Source organism: Notolepis coatsorum (genome assembly GCF_963971535.1).
Source record: "Notolepis coatsorum genome assembly, chromosome: 2".
Taxonomy (NCBI): domain Eukaryota; kingdom Metazoa; phylum Chordata; class Actinopteri; order Aulopiformes; family Paralepididae; genus Notolepis; species Notolepis coatsorum.
The window spans coordinates 74,616,584-74,638,302 of record NC_140166.1 but is presented as its reverse complement, the minus strand read 5'-3'; the positions used below and the strand labels follow the sequence as shown (position 1 = coordinate 74,638,302).

The 21,719-nt window shown below is 44.3% G+C and overlaps 1 protein-coding gene across 1 annotated transcript in view; it reads right to left on the bottom strand.

The window, feature by feature from the left end:
- galnt2 (UDP-N-acetyl-alpha-D-galactosamine:polypeptide N-acetylgalactosaminyltransferase 2) overlaps nucleotides 1-21,719 on the bottom strand; it is a 144,156-nt gene that overhangs the window by 6,386 nt on the left and 116,051 nt on the right. The window contains 10 exon segments of the mRNA XM_084307288.1: nucleotides 57-183; nucleotides 1,499-1,582; nucleotides 3,547-3,639; nucleotides 5,247-5,373; nucleotides 7,990-8,093; nucleotides 9,330-9,417; nucleotides 10,260-10,347; nucleotides 16,603-16,724; nucleotides 20,579-20,644; nucleotides 20,817-20,884. Coding sequence (XP_084163414.1) covers nucleotides 57-183; nucleotides 1,499-1,582; nucleotides 3,547-3,639; nucleotides 5,247-5,373; nucleotides 7,990-8,093; nucleotides 9,330-9,417; nucleotides 10,260-10,347; nucleotides 16,603-16,724; nucleotides 20,579-20,644; nucleotides 20,817-20,884 — 967 coding nt within the window.

Here is a 21,719-nt window from a genome sequence, read left to right as displayed (position 1 = left end):
CATCCTTTGAGCAGGGATCTGATTGACTGACACGTGTGTCGCCACAGTAACTCTACCTGGTTTCCGCCGGCATTGTGGCACTCGTAGACGCCCACCACTCCGTCTGCGAAGTGTCCGAGTGTGTCCAGGCAGTTGCCTCCCTGCTGCAAGGCGCCAAACGCTATGTCCTGGTGGTCTGGGACTCTGTTTTTACAAGAGACACAAGAGAGCTTCAGACACTTTTCACAGTAGCGTTTGTTAAATATAGGGCTGTCCCCGACTTGTTTAGGATTTGTATAGTCGACTTGTAGTCGCCAAAATTTGCCGATAGTCGACTATTAGTCGACCATAAAAAAAAAGAAAAAAGATTAAATATAATTTTTTTTTTATCATTCCATTTGGGCTGTGGGGGGTGCTTAATGTCTGAAGGAGTCGACTGAAGGCTTCTTGTCCTCTGCGAAAGCATGCAATTGGTCCACTGATGGATACATCTTGATATTTGTCTAGTCTAGTGTGTTCATTAGATGGGTGAAATCCTCTTTCAGTGCCTCTGTGCCTGTTTTCGTAGGCAGTTAGCCTCTGGTATGAGTGTCATTAGCCACGCTTCTAGGCCTATTTTCTTTTGTAAAGAATGATTTAAAAATATATATATATGTTATAATAATTTTTTATTTTTTTTGCATTCGGCTAAGAGGTTGGCAGTCGACTATGGCTCTTTTCGATCGATTAGTCGACTATTCGACTAATAGGGGTCAGCCGCCCTAGTTAAATGTGATCGAAACCTAAACAAATGTGTTGAGAAGTGTGTTGGTAAATGTCCCTGTCACAGTTGACAAGACTAACCTATGTATATTTTTTAAGTAAAGCCTGCTTTTAGTTGTCAGAGACAGAGAGAACGAAGAGGAAGCTGCAGTGTGTCCGGTACAGACAGCCTGGTAAGATTAATAAAGTAGTCAAGTACCCTGCTGAACATCTGCAGGTTTGTTGTTGGTATGTATTATTATTATAAAAAAAAATCCGAATCCCAAAAACAGGCTTCGGGGACAGCCTGCCTCAGACCATATATAACGTATATGAATTGTGAAAATGGGCGTAGTTCCACAGGGCTTCTCCACAGAGAGGAACATATGAATATATGGCATGATCCTTGTCATAACAGCCGGATGTCGTTCAAAATTTCCTGGGAAATCATCTCTCCCCTCAGGCCATACATTTCAGAAATTCTTCTCGCTCTAAGCGCTGCTTATGTCACCGTCAATCATAACAAAATCTTTTGGGTTTTTTTGAGGCAGAGTGAACTAAACGTCAGCCTGGAGGATACTTCTGTGAATAGTAAATATTATAATAATATAATAAACAAAAATGAATGTGCTAGGGCTGCCACTGAGATCAAGGACAACGGTTGCCTTAAACATTGTCCCATGCATCTTTCCCTCTGAAGACGAGTTTGTTTACTCAGTTATTCTCTCTCTCTCCCTCTCTCTCTCTCTCTCTTCTGACGGTAAATATATTCTCTTACCGTAGTTCAGGGTAGACATGTTCTAGGTACCACTTAAAAGGCTGGCAGCCTAGTCTCTTTTTCATCTCCAAACGGCTTTGAATACTGAGCGAGAAAGAGAGAGAGAGAAACAGAGAGGGGGGGGGGGGGGGGGGGGGGGGGGGTTAGCAAACAGGAGAATGACAACTTGTTATTTGTTTACAAAGCATAGGACTGAGCCAGAGTTGTGTTTTAGGGTGGGTAACTAACGTGTCTAGAGGTACTTGCATTAGGTCAAATGACTATGGGTCAAGCGCAGAGACTCAATCTCATCGGCGACCCAAAAAACAATGCGTGTGTGTGTTCCTGTGTGTGTGTGCCGCCCATCGCAAGTGTGTCGTTTCATGCCGAATAAAGACTTATAAGAAGTCCTGCATTATTATTATTATTATTATTATTATTATTATTATTATTATTATTATTATTATTATTATTATTATTATTATTATTCATCTTCTATCTTACTTGCTTAAGTACAAGCATAGGCTAAGTACTTCTAGTTAAGGGAACATTATTTAATGTTTACCGTGTAATGCAGGGCACTGGAATACAAGGTAGGGTGCAGGGTAAGGATGCTTACTTACCAACCATAGGACATGTTTCATAATTTATTGTTACATCTCTACATATTCATACTAATTGTTATTCAATATAGAACATTTCTTATGCATTTAAAATACATCTAAATGGGATCTTTAAGGGAACAACAACCTATTTTTACACAAAGACCTTTTTAAGGGAATATAGAATAGAATAGAAATACTTTTATTATCCCGGGGGAAATTTTACACTGCAAATCGCTCACATTAAACATTTAGACAGAACAAGTCACGAATAAGAATAACAAAACAAATGGCCTAAGAATAATAATAATAGAATAAAATAAAATTGAATAAAAATAGAATAAAATATACAGTAAATAAATACAGTAAAAATATACTGAAGTCTACAGTAGGTGTAATATTGCACAGTGCTGTTTCAAAAGTAAGAGTCCAGGAAGATGGTAACTGTCACTCTGTGCTCAGTGATGCAGTGAGGGCACAGTGATGCAGTGTAAAGTCTGATGGCTGTCGGAATGAAGGACTTCCTGTGCCGTTCAGTGCTGCATTTGGGTAATGTGAGCCTAGCACTGAACATGCTCCTCCTGTCAGCCAAGTCTGTGTATAGTGGGTGGGAGGGGTTTTCCCGAATGGCCTGGAGCTTAGCAAGGCTCCTCCTCTCCGCCACCCTCGCTAGAGAGTCCAGCTCCACCCCAACCACGCTACTGGCCTTCCTGACCAGCTTATCCAGCCTGTTTGTGTCCCCTGCTCTCAGTCCGCTGCCCCAGCAGGTCACAGCGTACAAGAAGGCGCCCGCCACCACCGACTCATAGAACATCCTCAACATCCTTGTACAGACATTGAAGGATCTCAGCCTTCTGAGGAAGTAGAGTCGGCTCTGGCCCTTCTTGTACAGTGCCTCTGCATGTTTTGACCCGTTCAGTTTGTTGTCGATGTGCACACCGAGGTATTTGTACTCCTCAACCATGTCCACATCGACTCCCCTGATGGAAACGGGGGTCACAGGTGCACTCCTCCTCCTCCCCAGCTCCACCACCAGTTCCCTGGTCTTTACCACATTTAGCTGCAGGTGGTTTTTATCGCACCATATGACAAAGTCCACTACCAGTTCCCGGTATTCCCTCTCGTCACCGTCCTTTATACATCCCACTATCGCAGAGTCATCAGAAAACTTCTGAAGGTGGCAGGACTCTGACCGATAGTGGAAGTCGTTGGTGTGTAGACGGTGAAGAGGAAGGGAGAGAGGACTGTCCCCTGCGGGGCCCCGGTGTTGCTGACCAGTCTGTCTGACACACAGCTCCGTAGGTGCACATACTGTGGTCTGCCCATCAGATAGTCAACAACCCAGGACACCAGGGGGGCCTCTACCTGCATCGCCTCCAACTTCTCACCCAGCAGCCCAGGCCGTATGGTATCAAAAGCACTGGAGAAGTCAAAGAACATGACTCTCACAGTAAGTAGCATACTTACTTGCCGTAGGGAACGTTCCTGGCCGAGGGGACAGCAGCGTAGTAGAAGTTCTTAAATTCGTCCATCCACACCTCCGCTGCTCTCCTCGTGTTTCTGAGGGAGAGATACAACTTTTATAAATCACCTGGAGGGGAGTTGCATCATTCATAATAATAATTATAATAATATATTAATGCACTTTATTTGTATAGCACCTTTCATACAATAATTGCATCCCAAAGTGCTTCACAGCAGTGACACAAAATAGACATAGGAATAAAATGAGCAGAGAATTTATATAAAAACCTGTCATTACAATCTATATAAAAAAAGATTGTAATATATTTCTTTGTTAGATCTTTATTCTTAGATTAAAATCTATAAAAGACTATTAGCAGGTTTCTGACTAAATAAAAGCAATGCATAAGCAAAGCATTGCATTGTCAGAAGCACATTCTCCACACAGTGTATAGGTAGAGGAAGAGTGATGGAGGGAGTCAGGTAGAGAGGAAGTGTGATGGAGGGAGTGAGGTAGAGAGGAAGAGTGATGGAGGGAGTCAGGTAGAGAGGAAGTGTGATGGAGGGAGTTAGGTAGAGAGGAAGAGTGATGGAGGGAGTCAGGTAGAGAGGAAGAGTGATGGAGGGAGTCAGGTAGAGAGGAAGTGTGATGGAGGGAGTCAGGTAGAGAGGAAGAGTGATGGAGGGAGTGAGGTAGAGAGGAAGAGTGATGGAGGGAGTCAGGTAGAGAGGAAGTGTGATGGAGGGAGTCAGGTAGAGAGGAAGAGTGATGGAGGGAGTGAGGTAGAGAGGAAGAGTGATGGAGGGAGTCAGGTAGAGAGGAAGAGTGAGAGAGTGATGGAGGGAGTCAGGTAGAGAGGAAGAGTGAGAGTGATGGAGGGAGTCAGGTAGAGAGGAAGTGTGATGGAGGGAGTCAGGTAGAGAGGAAGAGTGATGGAGGGAGTCAGGTAGAGAGGAAGAGTGATGGAGGGAGTCAGGTAGAGAGGAAGAGTGATGTAGGGAGTCAGGTAGAGAGGAAGAGTGATGGAGGGAGTCAGGTAGAGAGGAAGAATGAGAGAGATGGAGGGAGTCAGGTAGAGAGGAAGAGTGATGGAGGGAGTCAGGTAGAGAGGAAGAGTGAGAGAGATGGAGGGAGTCAGGTAGAGAGGAAGAGAGAGAGAGATGGAGGGAGTCAGGTAGAGAGGAAGAGAGAGAGAGATGGAGGGAGTCAGGAAGAGAGGAAGAGTGAGAGAGATGGAGGGAGTCAGGAAGAGAGAGAGAGAGACGGAGGGGGTCAGGTAGAGAGGAAGAGTGAGAGAGAGACGGAGGGAGTCAGGTAGAGAGGAAGAGTGAGAGAGAGATGGAGGGAGTCAGGTAGAGAGGAAGAGTGAGAGAGAGATGGAGGGAGTCAGGTAGAGAGGAAGAGTGAGAGAGAGATGGAGGGAGTCAGGTAGAGAGGAAGAGTGAGACAGATGGAGGGAGTCAGGTAGAGAGGAAGAGTGAGAGAGATGGAGGGAGTCAGGTAGAGAGGAAGAGTGAGAGAGATGGAGGGAGTCAGGTAGAGAGGAAGAGTGGGGAGAGCGAAAGGTGAGTGTGGAGGGAGAGAGAGAGAGCAATAAAGAGAGATCAATAGTGAAGGAGAGCATTAGATGGAGTGAGCACGAGAGACAGACCTGTGTGTGTGTGTGCGTGCGTGTGTGTGTGTGCGTGCGTGCGTGTGTTACCTGGCGAACACCGTGCCACTGCCCCCGGGGAAGGTATATGGGTGTTGCTTTCTAAAGACGTGGCCCACTCTGCTGCAGGGGATGATCTCCAAGCTACCACCACACTGCCACACACGGAACGAGATCTCTACACACACACACACACATGCAAACACGTTAGCGTTAGCTTTCTGAGGCTACATCAACATTTAACATGACTTAAGATTTTAGCGCGACGTGGGCATTCCAGAATGGCGAGGATGCAAAGCACGTTAGACCATTGGACCCCACACAGAGTTTACATTACACATAGAAACTGCGCGACTCGCGAGAGAAGAAGTTGTCACACAGACAGCTGTGTGCAACGCAGGGCTGAAGTGCTAAGTTTGCTTCTAGAATTGAAGGTCCCGCTCTGTTCCGTGTCTATTATGAAATGACAATTGCGCGTTGACACACGCCCACTCTACGCAAAGCCTCTGTGCTCCTAAATAATTTTTCCAGTTCGCACATATCTTATTTTTAGGGGGAAATCCCGAGTGAAATAGTCACACTGTGTTGGAGCCCTGTCTCGGCGCCGCGGGCTGGCGTTGGCTCCGCTCCTGGCAGGCAGCCCCCTCCCCCTCCCTCCCTCCACACTGTGTTGCTCTACCGGTCACAAGGTATAGTCTAAATACATACCGTAGCGCAAATTCATACCGTTTATACCGTATACCGTTTATACCGTCCACCCCTACTTTATAGTCTCACTGCCGCTGCTGACTCTGGCCACATCAGCATTCTCATCCTCCTCGGCCTCTCTTCAGCCTTCGGTCTCCCACACTATCCTCCCTGAACCGACTATCTGACCACCTCGGCCTCACTGGTACAGCCCTCTCCTGGTTCCACTCCTATCTCTCCAGCGAGAAACAGTTTGTCAACATCACAGCCTCCAGTTCCACCCCGGCCCCAGTCAACCAGAGCGTGCCTCCCAAGGCTCTATGCCTCGGCCCCGTCCTTTTCACCACTTACATGCTTCCCCTTGCCAAGATTATCCGTCACCATGGTCTGAGCTTCCAGAGACCCAAAGCTTTATCTCACCACCAAACCGTCTGCTCAGCTCCCCCCTCACAGCGGAAATACCACCACATCACTCCCATCCTCAAGTCCCTTCACTGGCTCCGTGTCTCACTCAGGATCGAGAATAAAGTCTCCCTGCTCACTCACCAGTGCCTCCACGGAAACGCCCCCCCCCCCCCCCCCCCCCCCCCCCCCCCCTCTACCTTAAAGAACTCATCACCCCTCACTCCTCCTCACGACATCTCCGCTCTGGCCAGGCAAACCTCCTCCAGCGCCCAAGGACAAATCTCTGCACTATGGGAGATCGGGCTTTTTGCTCTTCCGCTCCCAGTCTGTGGAATGCTCTCCCTGACCACCTGAGAGCACCACAGACTGTGGATGTTTTTTTTTTTTTATCCACTTTTTCTCCCATTTTTCTATATTTTCTCCCATCCCAATTTTCGTATCATCCAATTCAACCCTCCCCTGTCACGAACGCTGTTTCTTGCCTCCCACAAGCCGGCTGCAATGTGGACTAAGTCATACATAGCACAAGTCCCCTCCGGTACTTGAGGTAACAGCAGTCGCATCTTTTCACCTGCGCAGCTCAATCTCTCAGTGTCGAGGAGTAACGCGTGGGAGGCTCACGCTGCCCCCGACACTTCCTGATTCTACTGCGCAGGCGCACCAACCGACTTGTAGGAGTCGCTTGTTCACAACGTTCGATCCCCACCCTTCAGTTTTCCCTCCCCGTAATACGGCCAATGTGTATTACTGCGGACGACCAGCTAAACTGAAAACAATGTGGAGAGCTGGATTCGAACACGCGAATCCTAGCGTCTCCACACTGGTGGCGAGTGCCTTGCCCACTACACCACCTAGCCGCCAGACTGTGGATGTTTTTAAGAAAGGCCTCAAAACTCACCTTTTTAGTAGAGCCTTCTGTTGACTTTTTATCAAATTTTTAGCTCCACACATTTTATGTTCTTTTACCAATTTCTTTTATCAGTTTTATTTATTCTATGTTTCTCTATGTTATTCTATGTTTTAGTCTTGCCTATTTTTATATTCTTTCTTTCCTTTATTCTCGCTAGTTTTTAAGTTCTTTTAACTGTAGCGCTTTGAGATTTGCCCCCCGCAACTGTAAAGCGCATTACAAATAGAATCTATTATTATTATTATTATTATTATTGTCAACTGCCCAGAAACTGCATTCTTCCACCTCAAAAACATCTCCAGACTCCGGCCTTCACTCACCGACTCTGTGGCAAAGACCCTCATCCATGCCTTCATCACTTCCCGTCCTTGACTACTGTAATGGAGTGCTGTCTGGGGTGCCCAGAAACACCCTGGACGGACAGGCTCCAGTATCTACAGAACTCAGCTGCCAGGGTTGTCACCCCACAACACACACCACCCACCTCTACTGGCTCCCATATATCATATAAGATCCTCGTCCTTACCTACAAATCCCTCCACGCCCTTGCCCCCCAAATACCTTTCTGATCTCCTCCACTCCTAGTTCTTAGCCGAAGCTCGTGTTTTGTAAGTATGGAGGGGACGGAGAAAGACTGGCAGAGCGTGTCGGGAGCTTGACGCGGTTCTGTGACCAGAGCTCGATTATTAAACTTAATTTCTGTCAAGAGAAAGTTGCCACAAGCGTCGAGCACCCTGTGAAAGACAGCCTCAGTTGTGGAGTATTTCTCACATACTTGTATTTGGTACTCACCCAGGTTCTCTCCGCCCCAAACGTCCATCATCATGTCGTACTTGCCGAGCAGGTCAAAGTAGTCCTTGTCCATCACAAACAGACCGCCTGCGATCATAGGAGTCCTACAGAGAGGGCAGGTTAGAGAGAATTATTACATGGCGTTTTCACATTCGCCGAAATGCTTGCTTGTGATTGGTCAATAGCGCGCGTCAGAGGTCTGTTATCACACAATAATGACCGCTGTGGGACAATAATGACCGCTGTGCGCAGCTGTTCGCAATCAAGCCGCACTGACACACTGCCTCAGTGCAGCTCAGCATATGCACAGCTGCACTCAGTCATGCAATCAGACCAGAGACCACAGACCTGCCGGCTGCCGATAATAATAATCACTTTATTTGGGCTGACAGAGCCACAGAACAACTGCGTCTGCATTTAATCTAGTCTTGTCGATGAATTAGGTATATTGTTAGTAAGTTAGCCATGTAATAAGTGGGATAATGTATAGCTATACTCGATCATTGTCGCAAAATAATTGACCTTCACTGACGTTTAAAACACCTCGGCGCTGCGCCTCGGTATTTTAAACTCCGTGTTGGTCAATTATTTTGCGACAATGACCTCGTAGCTATACATTATCCCTTACATAAAGGCTTTGTTTGAAACTGATTTTCTTTGGTATTCCTTGTTTAGGGATGCAATCGATAATCGAACCATCGGTAAGGACCGATACAGGTTATAAAAAGCATAATTGGGAATCGGTCAGATTGAATGGTCACAGCTAATTGTGGAAGTGGCCTTATTATGTATGTTGCTTAATACAAGTCCCATGTAAACAACAGAATGACACTAATAAGGTATTTTATTTTAAGAACAAATACATTTCAGTTAATTTCAGGTTTTTAAACTGTGCTGCACTCATGATGCCACTTCATTGCCTGAAGATAAGCATGTCTGAACACAAATTCTTTCCACAATCAGGATTGGAGTTGGATGATATTTGTGGGCGGAAAATGGAATCAGTAACAGCCACAGAAAAAAAAATAGAATACAGTGAAAGAGAGAGAGAGAGAGAGAGGGAGAGAGAGAGAGAGAGAGAGAGAGAGAGAGAGAGAGGTCTGTGCCATGGGTGAGTGCCATGTTTATGTAACCAAGACTACTGAAGCTTTTGACATATGAAATATATTGCTTAAAAAGCAACTGAATAAAACACCTCACAGGCAACCATTTTAACTTCTTAGCAGCCCACGCACACACACAAATGCATTTTTTGTATTAATCTCTGCCAGCTACTAGAGATCTGGTAAGCAGCTGGATGTGTGTGTGTGTGTGTGTGTACATGTGTGTGCATATCTTACTTGATGGGGGCGATGGGGTTGCCTTGTCTAGCTCTCCTCTGCTCCAGAGTCATGTAGTCCCATTTAAACACCAGGTTCCAGTCAAAGCCTGGACACGCACGCACACGCACACACACACACACACACACACACACACACACACACACACACACACACACACACACACACACACACACACACACACACACACAGTAAGAAGCAGCATTAGTCAAGTGTTTGGAGAGACTGGAGGCGACTCATCCTACAGTTGTATAAAATTCTATGAAATATCATCTTAAATATCTGATTGTTATGACATCATATCTATGGATGGGTGTGTCCAAACTTGGCCTGAAGACGTCCAAATACCATTTAATTTCAACCTGTGTCTGTGTCCTTTCCTTTCTATCTCATCACATTGCTCATACTACGGTGTTCCAGTTTGGATCCAGAGATTCCAGACAGACTGTGTTGCCAGGTCTTGCCACCTGGGGATGTGATCTGGTCACAATGCAGCTAAAGTCTGATTTGAGAGTGTCTAGACGAGTTAAAAGTAGGAGTGCTGACCTGAAACCAGATTGGCTCATAAGTCAGAGTGAGGCGTAGTATGGTCATGTGATCAGAGCACTGATCCAAGATCTGTACCAGAGACACTGTATAATGAGGAGACGGAACATTGTGGTAGTTTTGAATGGACAAATCTGATAAAGATGGCAGCAAAAATAAAACTACTTGCTACAAAACAAACATATTCAGAAAAAAAAAATCATTAAATGTGAAATAAGGTGTGGACGTCAGTCAGCGAGCCAGTAGTTGCTTTATTTCCACATCGGTGACCAAACCCTGGTAATAATAGGAACCTCGGTACCAATGCAGAATAGATGCAAGGTGAGGGACGTCACCATGGCGACCACTTTATGAACTCATTACAAAGTGTGTGTGTGTTCGTACCTCCTTTAAGGTCAGCAGAGGCTCCTACATACTGGAAGTTGTCCATGTTGATGACATCAATAATAGGAGACACTACCCTGGTCTTATCCTAGAGAGAGAGAGAGAGAGAGAGTATATGTTTCAGACTTATCGCACCATGGACTGATTTAATCAATTCACTGATTAATACAGGTCGTTCAACGGACACCCACATTATTGTACATTTTGTGTTTTCAGCAACATGAGTTTCAGTTTTTTTCCTAATCTTAGAAAGAGGGTTTATGCCGTTTTGGCGGGCATGGATATAGAGGTCCATTGTTAGTTCTCCAGTTTCAAAACATATCCATTCATTCATTCATTCTTTCAATCTTCATTTCAATCTCGATAAATCATCGAGGGGCTGTGCTCTTTTTTTTCCTAGGATATCGAGGTACAAAGTGCAGAACACACAACAAGAGAAAGACAGAGAAACAGAACAAACTAAGAGGAGGCAGCTGGCAACTAGACTTGGGTTTGAAAAATAAATCGTCCCCTGGGGGTCCGTGTGGTTTTCAGGTTTTATTGTTATTATTCTTTGTTGTCTGAGTGTTAGTGGGTCTGTTGTACTCCGGTAACCAGACCTGTCCCTGATTGTACCGACTTTACAGCTAGGGAGGTTTTAAAAAAAGAAAAGAAAAAAAGATTCAGGGCGGTACGATTTAGCCATGCACCGCGAGACCAATCTTACAAGGCCATCTAATCATGTGGCCAGTGTTTTAGACAGCCATTACATTTACATTTTGTCATTTAGCGGACGCTTTTATCCAAAGCGACTCACAAGTTCTGTACGACAAGTCATCAGGAAGGGTACAACTCTATCAGCTGAGTAACAATGTGCATTACATAATTACAGAATCAAGGCTAATATATTGGAGGCTAAGGCTATGTGTCCACTCAAAGCCTTTTTTTCAAGGCGGACCGCTTTGAAAAAAGAAGAAAAAAAAGCTTCTAGCATTTTTCGGGGTCTCCCCAGAGCTTCGCGCCAGCCGCAGCTCCGCCCCTTCCTCGATGAGTTACATTGATGAGCGCGCTCCTTTCCAAAAAAGTTGAACTAGTTTCAACTTTATGAGCTGGGAGCGCTCCGCCAAAAACGCTGCCGTCGAGAGCTCATAAATGCGAAGCGCGGCTCTGGGAAGAGGAGCGCGCCCGACGCTTCTCCAGCATAGAAATGAATGACAGAAAGGAGCTCAACTCATAAAACGTCGGCTATGGACACAAGCCCTAAGACACCAGTATCGCCATCACCCAATGGGGGGATGGGGGTACGGCAAATGCTCAGACTGCACTGGTAGAGTAGAATGGAAATACAAACACATTTGAACTGTGCATGCGTTATAACCCAGTTTGACGTGATGGCAGTGACATGTCATCCATTTACCCTCCTTGTACAGAATTAGGAAGGACTGCAAATAGATACCTGGGAGTTGGACTTTGTCTCAACGGGAAATGGTTTCTGTAAAAACATCTGTTGCCCCATTTCTATAAGGTAAGGTTAGCCTGTTGTAATAAAGATATAACTAGTAATGGACAAAACATGAACATGGCATTTGTAGGCCGGATACACATTTCAAAAAGAAATTGGCAGTTCGGGGGGAAAGACATGGCTCGTTCCAGTTCAGCTGCTCATACTCATCTTCTTTGTGGCTCGCGGTCTCACAAGCGGTCTACAAGATGTATGAACTGACCCATCTCTAACCCTGCTCTCTTTTCTGGATCCTTCAATCACACAACTGTTGCTTCCCTCGGACAAACTCAAGAGTTGTGATCGAAGGGTTGAGAAAAGAGGGCTAGTTTGAGATAGGCGGTCACACGTATGTCCAATGTTTACCCAGGGACAGTGCACATTAATCAACATCTTCAGTTTCCACATCAAAGTAAATGTGCCATAATTAGCTAATTAGCTAATGAGCTAGTTTTCATCTGTAGTCCCTGCCTAACATGCATGTCTTCATGTTGTGGGAGGAAACCAGAGTACCTGGAGGAAACCCACGCGAACACAGGGAGTCAGGGAGAACATGCAAACTCCACACAGAAAGGCCCCCTGCTGGGGTTCAAACCCAGGACCTTCTTGCTGTGAGGCAGCGGTGCTAACCACAGTGCCGCCCTACACCCAACTCTTCCCCTCCCTTCTTCCTGTCTCAAGACGGAAGACATTATAGACCACAACCAACTGCCAGATAAATAATTTGTCATCCGCCCCCCTCACCCATGACGCATGGGAGAGCAAACTCCACCCTTGCATGTCATGTCAAAGATCAGGTCACACGTACTGTATGTCCAATCACTGAGGAAATGTGCATAGTTTAAGAAGAGAATGTTCCAGGGGATGGACAGGATGGATGGACAGGATGGATGGACAGGATGGATGGACACAGGATGAATGGACAGGATGAATGGAGAGGATGGATGGACAGGATGGATGGACACAGGATGAATAGACAGGATGAATGGACAGGATGGATGGACAGGATGAATGGACAGGATGAATGGACAGGATGAATGGACAGGATGAATGGACAGGATGGATGGACAGGATGGATGGACAGGATGGATGGACAGGATGAATGGACAGGATGGATGGACAGGATGGATGGACACAGGATGAATGGACAGGATGAATGGACAGGATGGATGGACAGGATGGATGGCAGGTGTGATGTGTCCCTTATGTTCACGAGAGGTGGGTGGGGAAAATAAAAGTGAGCAAAGAAAGTTTGTGCACAGCGGGCACAAAAAGAAACACATCTAACTCGCCAAATAAGATTGTGCGTAAACCTTTTGTTAACTTTGTCTCTAGTTAAAATAACACGCCAACATTTTGGGAAATTAGCTTATTGTCTTCTCCAGAGAGAGAGACAATAAGATAGATACCAGTTTTCTCTCAGTGCGTTCAGTAGAAAGCTATCTGGCTGCACGTTAGCCTAGCTTAGCACAATGAATGGAAGCAGACAGTGCCGGTTAGCCTTCGGGAGAGGTGTTAGTTGGACAATGCCTAGGGCTAACCAGCACTGTCCACTTCCATTCATTGTGCTAAGCTAACGTGCAGCCAGATAGCTTTCTACTGAACGCACAGAGAGGAAACTGGTATCTATCTTCTTGTCTCTCTCTGGAGAAGACGGTAAGCTAATTTCCCAAAATGTTGGCGTGTGCCTTTAAGATTCCCATTGGTCCTAGCAGTGTTCAAAGCTCAATTCAATTCAATTGTGGTTCCAGTTTAGCGTCCTTCAGGGGGTACTTTTTTTAACTGCCAGATGTATAATGTTTATTTTTTTAAACACATCCAGACAAAATAAAGACGTGACATAAGAGACATAAAACACACAATGAAATGAAAAATCAACATGGACCCTAACGTTTACATTTGAATCCACGTGACCCGATAAGAGGCTCTAAAAGACCACAGCTTTACAAGTCTCTTTGAACCGCTTGCTTTCAGCACATTTCATTTCCTCTGGTCCCGGTACAGAACGTCTCTTCACCGACGACACGCAGCTTCCAGAGGGCTGCTGACTGGAACAGATACAGCCGTGTTCCTCACTCAGCATCGGAGTGGAGTTGAACTTTGTGAGTTGACATTGTGTGATAAATCTACGACCATACGACCTTTATATAAATAAAACGGATCATTCTTATATATTTCATTCCAGCGGAGTCCATTTATAATTACATACTGTAAGAGTGAAGTGAAGCTAAACCTACCACATTCCTGATTGTGACCTTAAAACCTCTTAACTCATTCCCCACCAAAAAGGAGTTAACTCGTTATAGCCCGCCAATCGAATACTGTGTCTGAGATCGCAACGGTCCGATACCGCCACCTGGTGGTATGCGGCCGATGTTGCACTTACTTTCTGAAGGAAGTATGACTCTGTGCGTCATTGAAAGTCTTCCGGGGCGGAGTTATCTTGTTACGTGGATCGAGATATACACTCGATCGCATTGGGACGCCAGAATCATTATGCTTTTGGGGGTTATGGCGTGGGCCAAATGGACATACGATCTAGCAGATGGCAATCACATAATTGGAATATTATTTTTAGAGTCTCATCGGCCACAGGTAAGAGCAATCTAACGTTAATTTCAGCTTGGTTGTCCATTGTTCTCATAGCCATCGCTCTGATCAACATATGCTGTTGTACTAACGAATGCCGTTATTGACAATCAATTAATCATAAACGACCCTGTGTATAGGGACGAAATGCCAATGGATTAGGTATAATATGCGTCGCGGCCTACTAGCCTTCCAGGAATGATCCTAAACCACTCTAAAACTATACTTATATTCACCACGGTATAAAACGACAATGTATGGATGGAAAAAAGATTCCTTTTTCACATCTTGAACGATAGATACATGATGTCAAATGGGCCATAGTATTGCAGCTATAATATTTAATAGTTATAGCCCTGCAAACAAGGTGAGCGACTCCCAGAGTTAACAGGTGCCCCCAAAAGTGGCAATTTTTTTACTTGAACTTGAGGACTGCATACTTTTTTTGCAAACCAAAATACTATACTTTATACTTATAGCACATGCATGAGCCTGGTCTCTTTTGAAAGATAACATTCTGAAGTTTCCGATACAATAAAGAATGAAATAGAGTAACATAGGTCTGAACTTGAGTTGAACTTGAATTTGTGTACTCACGTTTTTCTGTAGTAGTTTCAATATCTAAAGTTTTTTTTCCAAAAACATTGGTATGGCTGGGTCCATAGCCTGAAGGCTTCTGTAGTATATGTCCAAATTTCATAAGAATCCATTCAGAAATGAGTGATTAGGAGCGATTTTGGTCAAATGTGAGAAAAAACAAAGCTCTGCCGGTTTCCATTTTCTCATAGACTTCAATGCATTCTACACATTTCTTACTTCCTGTTTTCGCTTGTGTCTTTTCACCTAGATCCCTGATTCGCTCATCCCCACATGGGGTATCATTGGAAAGCCACACTCATTGGTTACAACCCTGTCAAATAATTTTACTTCTGCTGTGTTTTCTTCATATTATATTCAATATTAGTCCCAAAGGTTTTTTTTGTGTCAAAATGTTTTAAGTCATGTTAATATTTTCCTAAAACAATGCATGGGTTTCCATAATATGTATGTCTTTTTTGAAGAGTTCTGAATACAAATATCAGTTGCCAACACCTTACTTTTACAACAGCCTAATCTGATTAACTTCAAAAGGAAAACAATGTTGTAGCTTGCTCGATATTAGGAGTAGAGAAATAATGAAAGTATCGGTAGAAGTCGTTATCCGTTCTTACAACGGTGCAGAGCACTCTAAACGTGTCTGGGTGTCCATGTGAAATGATAGAGGAAGACTGTGAGGTAAACGCTGCATTCCTGAACACCATGTGAAACTAGTGCTTTTAGCTGATCCTAGTCCTAACCCTCCACAACCCACTTTTACCATGCAAAAAGACATTTACAAAAAGGGTTCACTGTTGGTTGTACTTTGTGTCAAAATTACATTTGAATGCGTGACGAGATTAGAAATGGTTTAAAACGAGTCCCGTCCTCTCACATGTACTTAGTACTTATTAGTACAGCTCGACGGGTGCCAAATCATGCATTAGCCAATCACAGAGTAGAACAGAACAGAATCCTGATTGGACCAAATACTGGCACAACCTCATGAACATAAGACTGACAGATGGACAGAATGGCAGACAGCCAGACAGATGACCAACGGACAGGCCTACATTTTACTTTCAGAGCTTGACTTGACTATGAGGTCTCTATACTGCGTGTGTGGTGTGTGGTGTGTAGGGCTGTCCCCGACTAAGGATTTGGATGGTCGACTAGGATTGGCCAAAATGTGCCGTTAGTCGACTATTGGTCGACTTAAAAAAATAAATAAAAAAAAAATAATAATATTTTTAATTTAAATTTTTTAAATTTAAAAAAAATTGTATCATTCCATTTGGGCTGTGGGGGTGCTTAATGTCTGAAGGAGTCGACTGAAGGCTTCTTGTCCTCTGCAAAAGCATGCAATTGGTCCACTGATGGATACATCTTGATATTTGTCTAGTCTAGTGTGTTCATTAGATGGGTGAAATCCTCTTTCAGTGCCTCTGTGCCTGTTTTCGTAGGCAGTTAGCCTCTGGTTAGCCACGCTTCTATGCCTCTTTTCTTTTGAAAAAAACGATAAAAATATATATATATATATATATATTTTTTTTTTTATTATTATATTCGACTAAGAGGTTGGCCAGTTGACTACGGCCCCTTTCGACCGATTAGTCGACTAATCGATTAATAGGGGTCAGCCCTAGTGGTGTGTGTGTGTGGTGTGTGGTGTGTGTGTGTGTGTGTGCGTGTGTGTACCTCAGCCACCCTCTCCAGCAGTGGCTCCAGCCAGTGCTCGTTACATTCACAGTGGGAGTCCAGGAAGGTGAGGACGGAGGCCGTGGCAGCATCTGCACCGCGCACCCGAGACCGCATCAGACCTGGAGCCAGGCAGGGTGGAAGAAATATCACATTAGCAGCTCACCTTACATGATGCATCCCAGAATTCTCAACGATACCCATGCCCAGATTAACCATTATGGGCAATTGGTAGGGATGTCCGATATTATCGGCCTACCGATATCATCGGCCGATATCGGCATTAAAATGTGATATCGGAAAATATCGGTATCGGTTTACATTTCTTTTTTTTTGTCTTTTTTTTTTTACATTTCTATAACCTTTATTTACCCAGGCAAGCAAGTAAGAACAAATTCTGATTTTATTTATTGTCAAAAGTACAAGAGATATGTAATGTTAATTACCTGAAATTATTCCATTTTTGGGGGGGGGGGGGGGGGGGGGGGGGAATCCTGCATATATCGGTATCGGTTGATATCAGTATCGGAAATTAAGAGTTGGACAATATCGGTATCGGTAAAAAAGCCAATATCAAGCATCCCTGGCAATTGGGCAACTGCCCAAGTGCACAAAGACTCCCGGGGCACCAAGCAAACATGGTTTCTTTTCACCCCCCCGGCCGGCATTACCGTCCTCAGGGGTTGTTGTAGTGCACTCAATATTTATGCTAGCATGAAGGTAGTGGTATCATATGAAACTAGAGACAACCTAATGTAATCCATTGGTTCCAACTTTGTCATGACTGGATATCTGATACTCTGAGACCAAGTGTATTCACGTGGGATGATGTTAGTTTCTTTAAACTCGACTTCACTGTATAAAAGGGCTCACTAGGATAATCACAGTCTCATGAAACTTTACAATCACAAACTAGAGACCTGGGACATTCAGATAATGCATGGATTTGCTAGGTGTATTGACAACAAGGGGGACAATAAAGTGCTCGCCGTCCAATTGACACAAAATGCCATTCTTACAGAAATCTCCAAATGTCGAGGGATTCTGATACTAAATCACAGCACGATCTTTCCATGGTGTTCCTCAAGGTCTTAATGTTCCTCCAGGTCTTAATGTTCCTGCAGGTCTTAATGTTCCTCCAGGTCTTAATGTTCCTGCAGGTCTTAATGTTCCTCCAGGTCTTAATGTTCCTGCAGGTCTTAATGTTCCTCCAGGTCTTAATGTTCCTCAAGGTCTTAATGTTCCTCCAGGTCTTAATGTTCCTCCAGGTCTTAATGTTCCTCAAGGTCTTAATGTTCCTCCAGGTCTTAATGTTCCTCCAGGTCTTAATGTTCCTCCGGGTCTTAAATTAATGTTCCTCCAGGTCTTAATGTTCCTCCAGGTCTTAATGTTCCTGCAGGTCTTAATGTTCCTCCGGGTCTTAATGTTCCTCCGGGTCTTAATGTTCCTCCGGGTCTTAATGTTCCTCCAGGTCTTAATGTTCCTCAAGGTCTTAATGTTCCTCCAGGTCTTAATGTTCCTGCAGGTCTTAATGTTCCTCCGGGTCTTAATGTTCCTCCGGGTCTTAATGTTCCTCCGGGTCTTAATGTTCCTCCAGGTCTTAATGTTCCTCCGGGTCTTAATGTTCCTCAAGGTCTTAATGTTCCTCCGGGTCTTAATGTTCCTCCAGGTCTTAATGTTCCTCCGGGTCTTAATGTTCCTCCAGGTCTTAATGTTCCTCAAGGTCTTAATGTTCCTCCGGGTCTTAATGTTCCTCCGGGTCTTAATGTTCCTCAACAGTCATGTCTCGCCTCGACTACTGCAATGCACTGCTAGCTGGTTTACCAGCTTCCGCCACCAAGGCACTTCAACTCATACAGAACGCAGCGGGCCCACCAGATCTCCAACCTACCAAAGTCAGCCCACATCATCCCACTTCTTAGAGAGCCGCACTGGCTTCCCATTGACGCAAGAATCCGCTTCAAGGATCTTGAACTGGCATACTGTGCAGGGAGGGGAACGGTTTCCTCCTACTGTACCTCCGATCAATGGTCTCTAACTACACACCCTCAAGATCCTACGCTCTGCATCTTCTGGCTGCCTGAGACCCACTCCTATTTGGGCTCCTGGGGGGGCCATCAAAGAGAAGCGGGCTATTCTCGGTCCTCGCTCCACAATGATGGAATGAACTTCCCACCACAGTTAGAACAGTGAAACCTCCCCAATGTTTCACCGTAGACTAAAAACACACTTCTTCAATCAATATCGGAAATGAATAAATCATAATAAAAAAAAAAAACTTCTTACGGCGGTTTACTATTATGTACTTTGCTACGAATTAAGAAAATGCCTTTAATTGTACAGAACTTGTAAGTCTTTTTGGATAAAAGCGTCAGTTAAATGACAAAATATAAGATAAGATATTCCTTTATTGATCCCCTTGGGGAAATTCAGGCATCATAGCAGCATGGGGGAGGAGGGGGTACAGGTAGTAAAAACAACACAAGCAGTGTAAACAAATAAGTCAACATAATAATAATTTACTATTTTTTGTATATACAAAAATATACAATTTTACAATTTTAAATGTTTACAATTTTACTAATAATTGTATGTATAAAGAATGGGAGCAAGTGAGTTAAAATAACCACACTACTGGGGGGGTAAGCGGTGGCTTGGGGGGGGGGGGTAAACGGTGGCATGGGGGTGGGTGGGGCACTTGAGTCGCTGTTACCCAGGAGCACAATAAGGTCTTAATCTGCGCTTGACAATACCATCATATATCAGTGTCAGATTAGCTGCGATACCTTGGTGAACTACTGTGAAATATCGTTGGACGAAACAATTGGTAGCCTATTTCTCACGATTAAGACCTCAATTCGATTCAGATGGAGGAATCAGGCTGATGCCTGAGACCAGATAATGCTAGTGATGATGATGGTTTAATATTACCAAGAAAAGAACCGCTACACCCCCCCCCCCCCCACCCCCCATCCCATGCACCAGTTCTCCCTACATCCCAAGGACAGAACTGACCAGAGAGGAAGCGCTTCATGTGATTTATGATAATCCCACGGCTTTAATGGAACAAAACCGGCATCAGAGACAGACGGCTCGAGATGCTATTACTATTGATTCAAGTTTCAAGTTTCTTTAATAGTTGTCATACAGAAGTACAGAATACTTTCATACAAAATGCTTCTTACTGTTAGAGAGAAAACCATGATCGGGAGCGAAGTGATCTGAAAGCAACTAGTCTGTATATATCAACAATTTATGGAACACTATATAATACAATATAGACGCTACCGACATTCGTCATCCATTCTCATCATATTTTGGCGGTAATCCTGCCAAGGTATGGGCATTGAATTGGCAATGATATATTATATATAACCCTCCCAACCTGTCACATGATAGACCTTCTCTGAACACACTGACCGCAACGTTATTATGATCACATGATAGACCTTCTCTGAACACACTGACAGCAACGTTATTATGATCACATGATGGACCTTCTCTGAACACACTGACCGCAACGTTATTATGATCACATGATAGACCTTCTCTGAACACTGACAGCAACGTTATTATGATCACATGATGGACCTTCTCTGAACACACTGACAGCAACGTTATGATCACATGATAGACCTTCTCTGAACACTGACAGCAACGTTATTATGATCACATGATAGACCTTCTTTGAACACACTGACAGCAACGTTATTATGATCACATGATAGACCTTCTCTGAACACACTGACAGCAACGTTATTATGATCACATGATGGACCTTCTCTGAACACACTGACCGCAACGTTATTATGATCACATGATAGACCTTCTCTGAACACACTGACCACAACGTTATTATGATCACATGATAGACCTTCTCTGAACACACTGACCGCAACGTTATTATGATCACATGATGGACCTTCTCTGAACACTGACCGCAACGTTATTATGATCACATGATAGACCTTCTCACCTTCTCTGCGGTCGTTGCGCAGCACACGCACTTTCTCCATCTTCCCCAGCAGAGCCCCATCCTCCGCTGGAAAAGACACACACACACACACACACACACACACACACACACACACACACAAAGAGGTTATATATACACACATATGCCATAAATACTGTGAAAACATCATTGTCAAACAACAGCACTAAATACTAACTCAAACATTTCACTTTGACATATTTGTGTGTGTGTTGCTTACCGTTGTCACTGTAGTCATCCACTAGGATGATCTCCTTGACCAAGTGGGCTGGGCTTTCCTTCAAAACACTTGGGGGGGGGGGGGGGGGGGGGGGAAGAGAGAGAGAGAGAGAGAGAGAGAGAGAGAGAGAGAGAGAGAGAGAGAGAGAGAGAGAGAGAGAGAGAGAGAGAGAGAGAGAGAGAGAGAGAGAGAGAGAGAGAGAGAGAGAGAGAGAGAGAGAGAGAGAGAGAGAGAGAGAGAGAGAAGAGAGGGAGAGGGAGAGAGATCAAATAAGAACAAGACATACTTTATCACTAGTTGTGTTCACTTATTTGCTTCTTTAAATCAATCCTAGTTTAATCTTTTCAACCTTTCCACGTTTGCTTTGGCAATATAGGATGTCTTATCATGCCAATAACGTTCAAGTGCTATGTGGAATGATTCCTTCTCATTAATGACACCAGTGGCCATTAAGTGAACTGCAGTCAGCATCCTGCTCGTGCTGGCACTCGCTCAGCGAGCGAAGAGCACCAGGAGTGCACTCGCTCAACAAGGATGTTAAACGGAGTGCAAAATTTAAGTGAAATTAAAACGTAAAATACATAATCAGTAATAGGCCGAGTACCATTTCCTTTAATCTGGTGCAGTGTGTTTGGATCATGTATGTACACCATCATCAATATTACTACTGTCTGATTGAATCCTGCCGCCCACTACTGTTCACTGCTACTACTGTTATCACTATTTTCATTATTACTTGCACTTTGTTCTATGTTCTATCCATGTACCTACCCTACCTGTACTTCCCCAAGATGATTAACACTTTCAATGCTCAAAACGTCATATCACGTTTTATCAGCCCAATGCCTGAATGCCCACAACGTTTATTAGCGTTTAATTTTTTTATTAGCGATCTGAATTCAT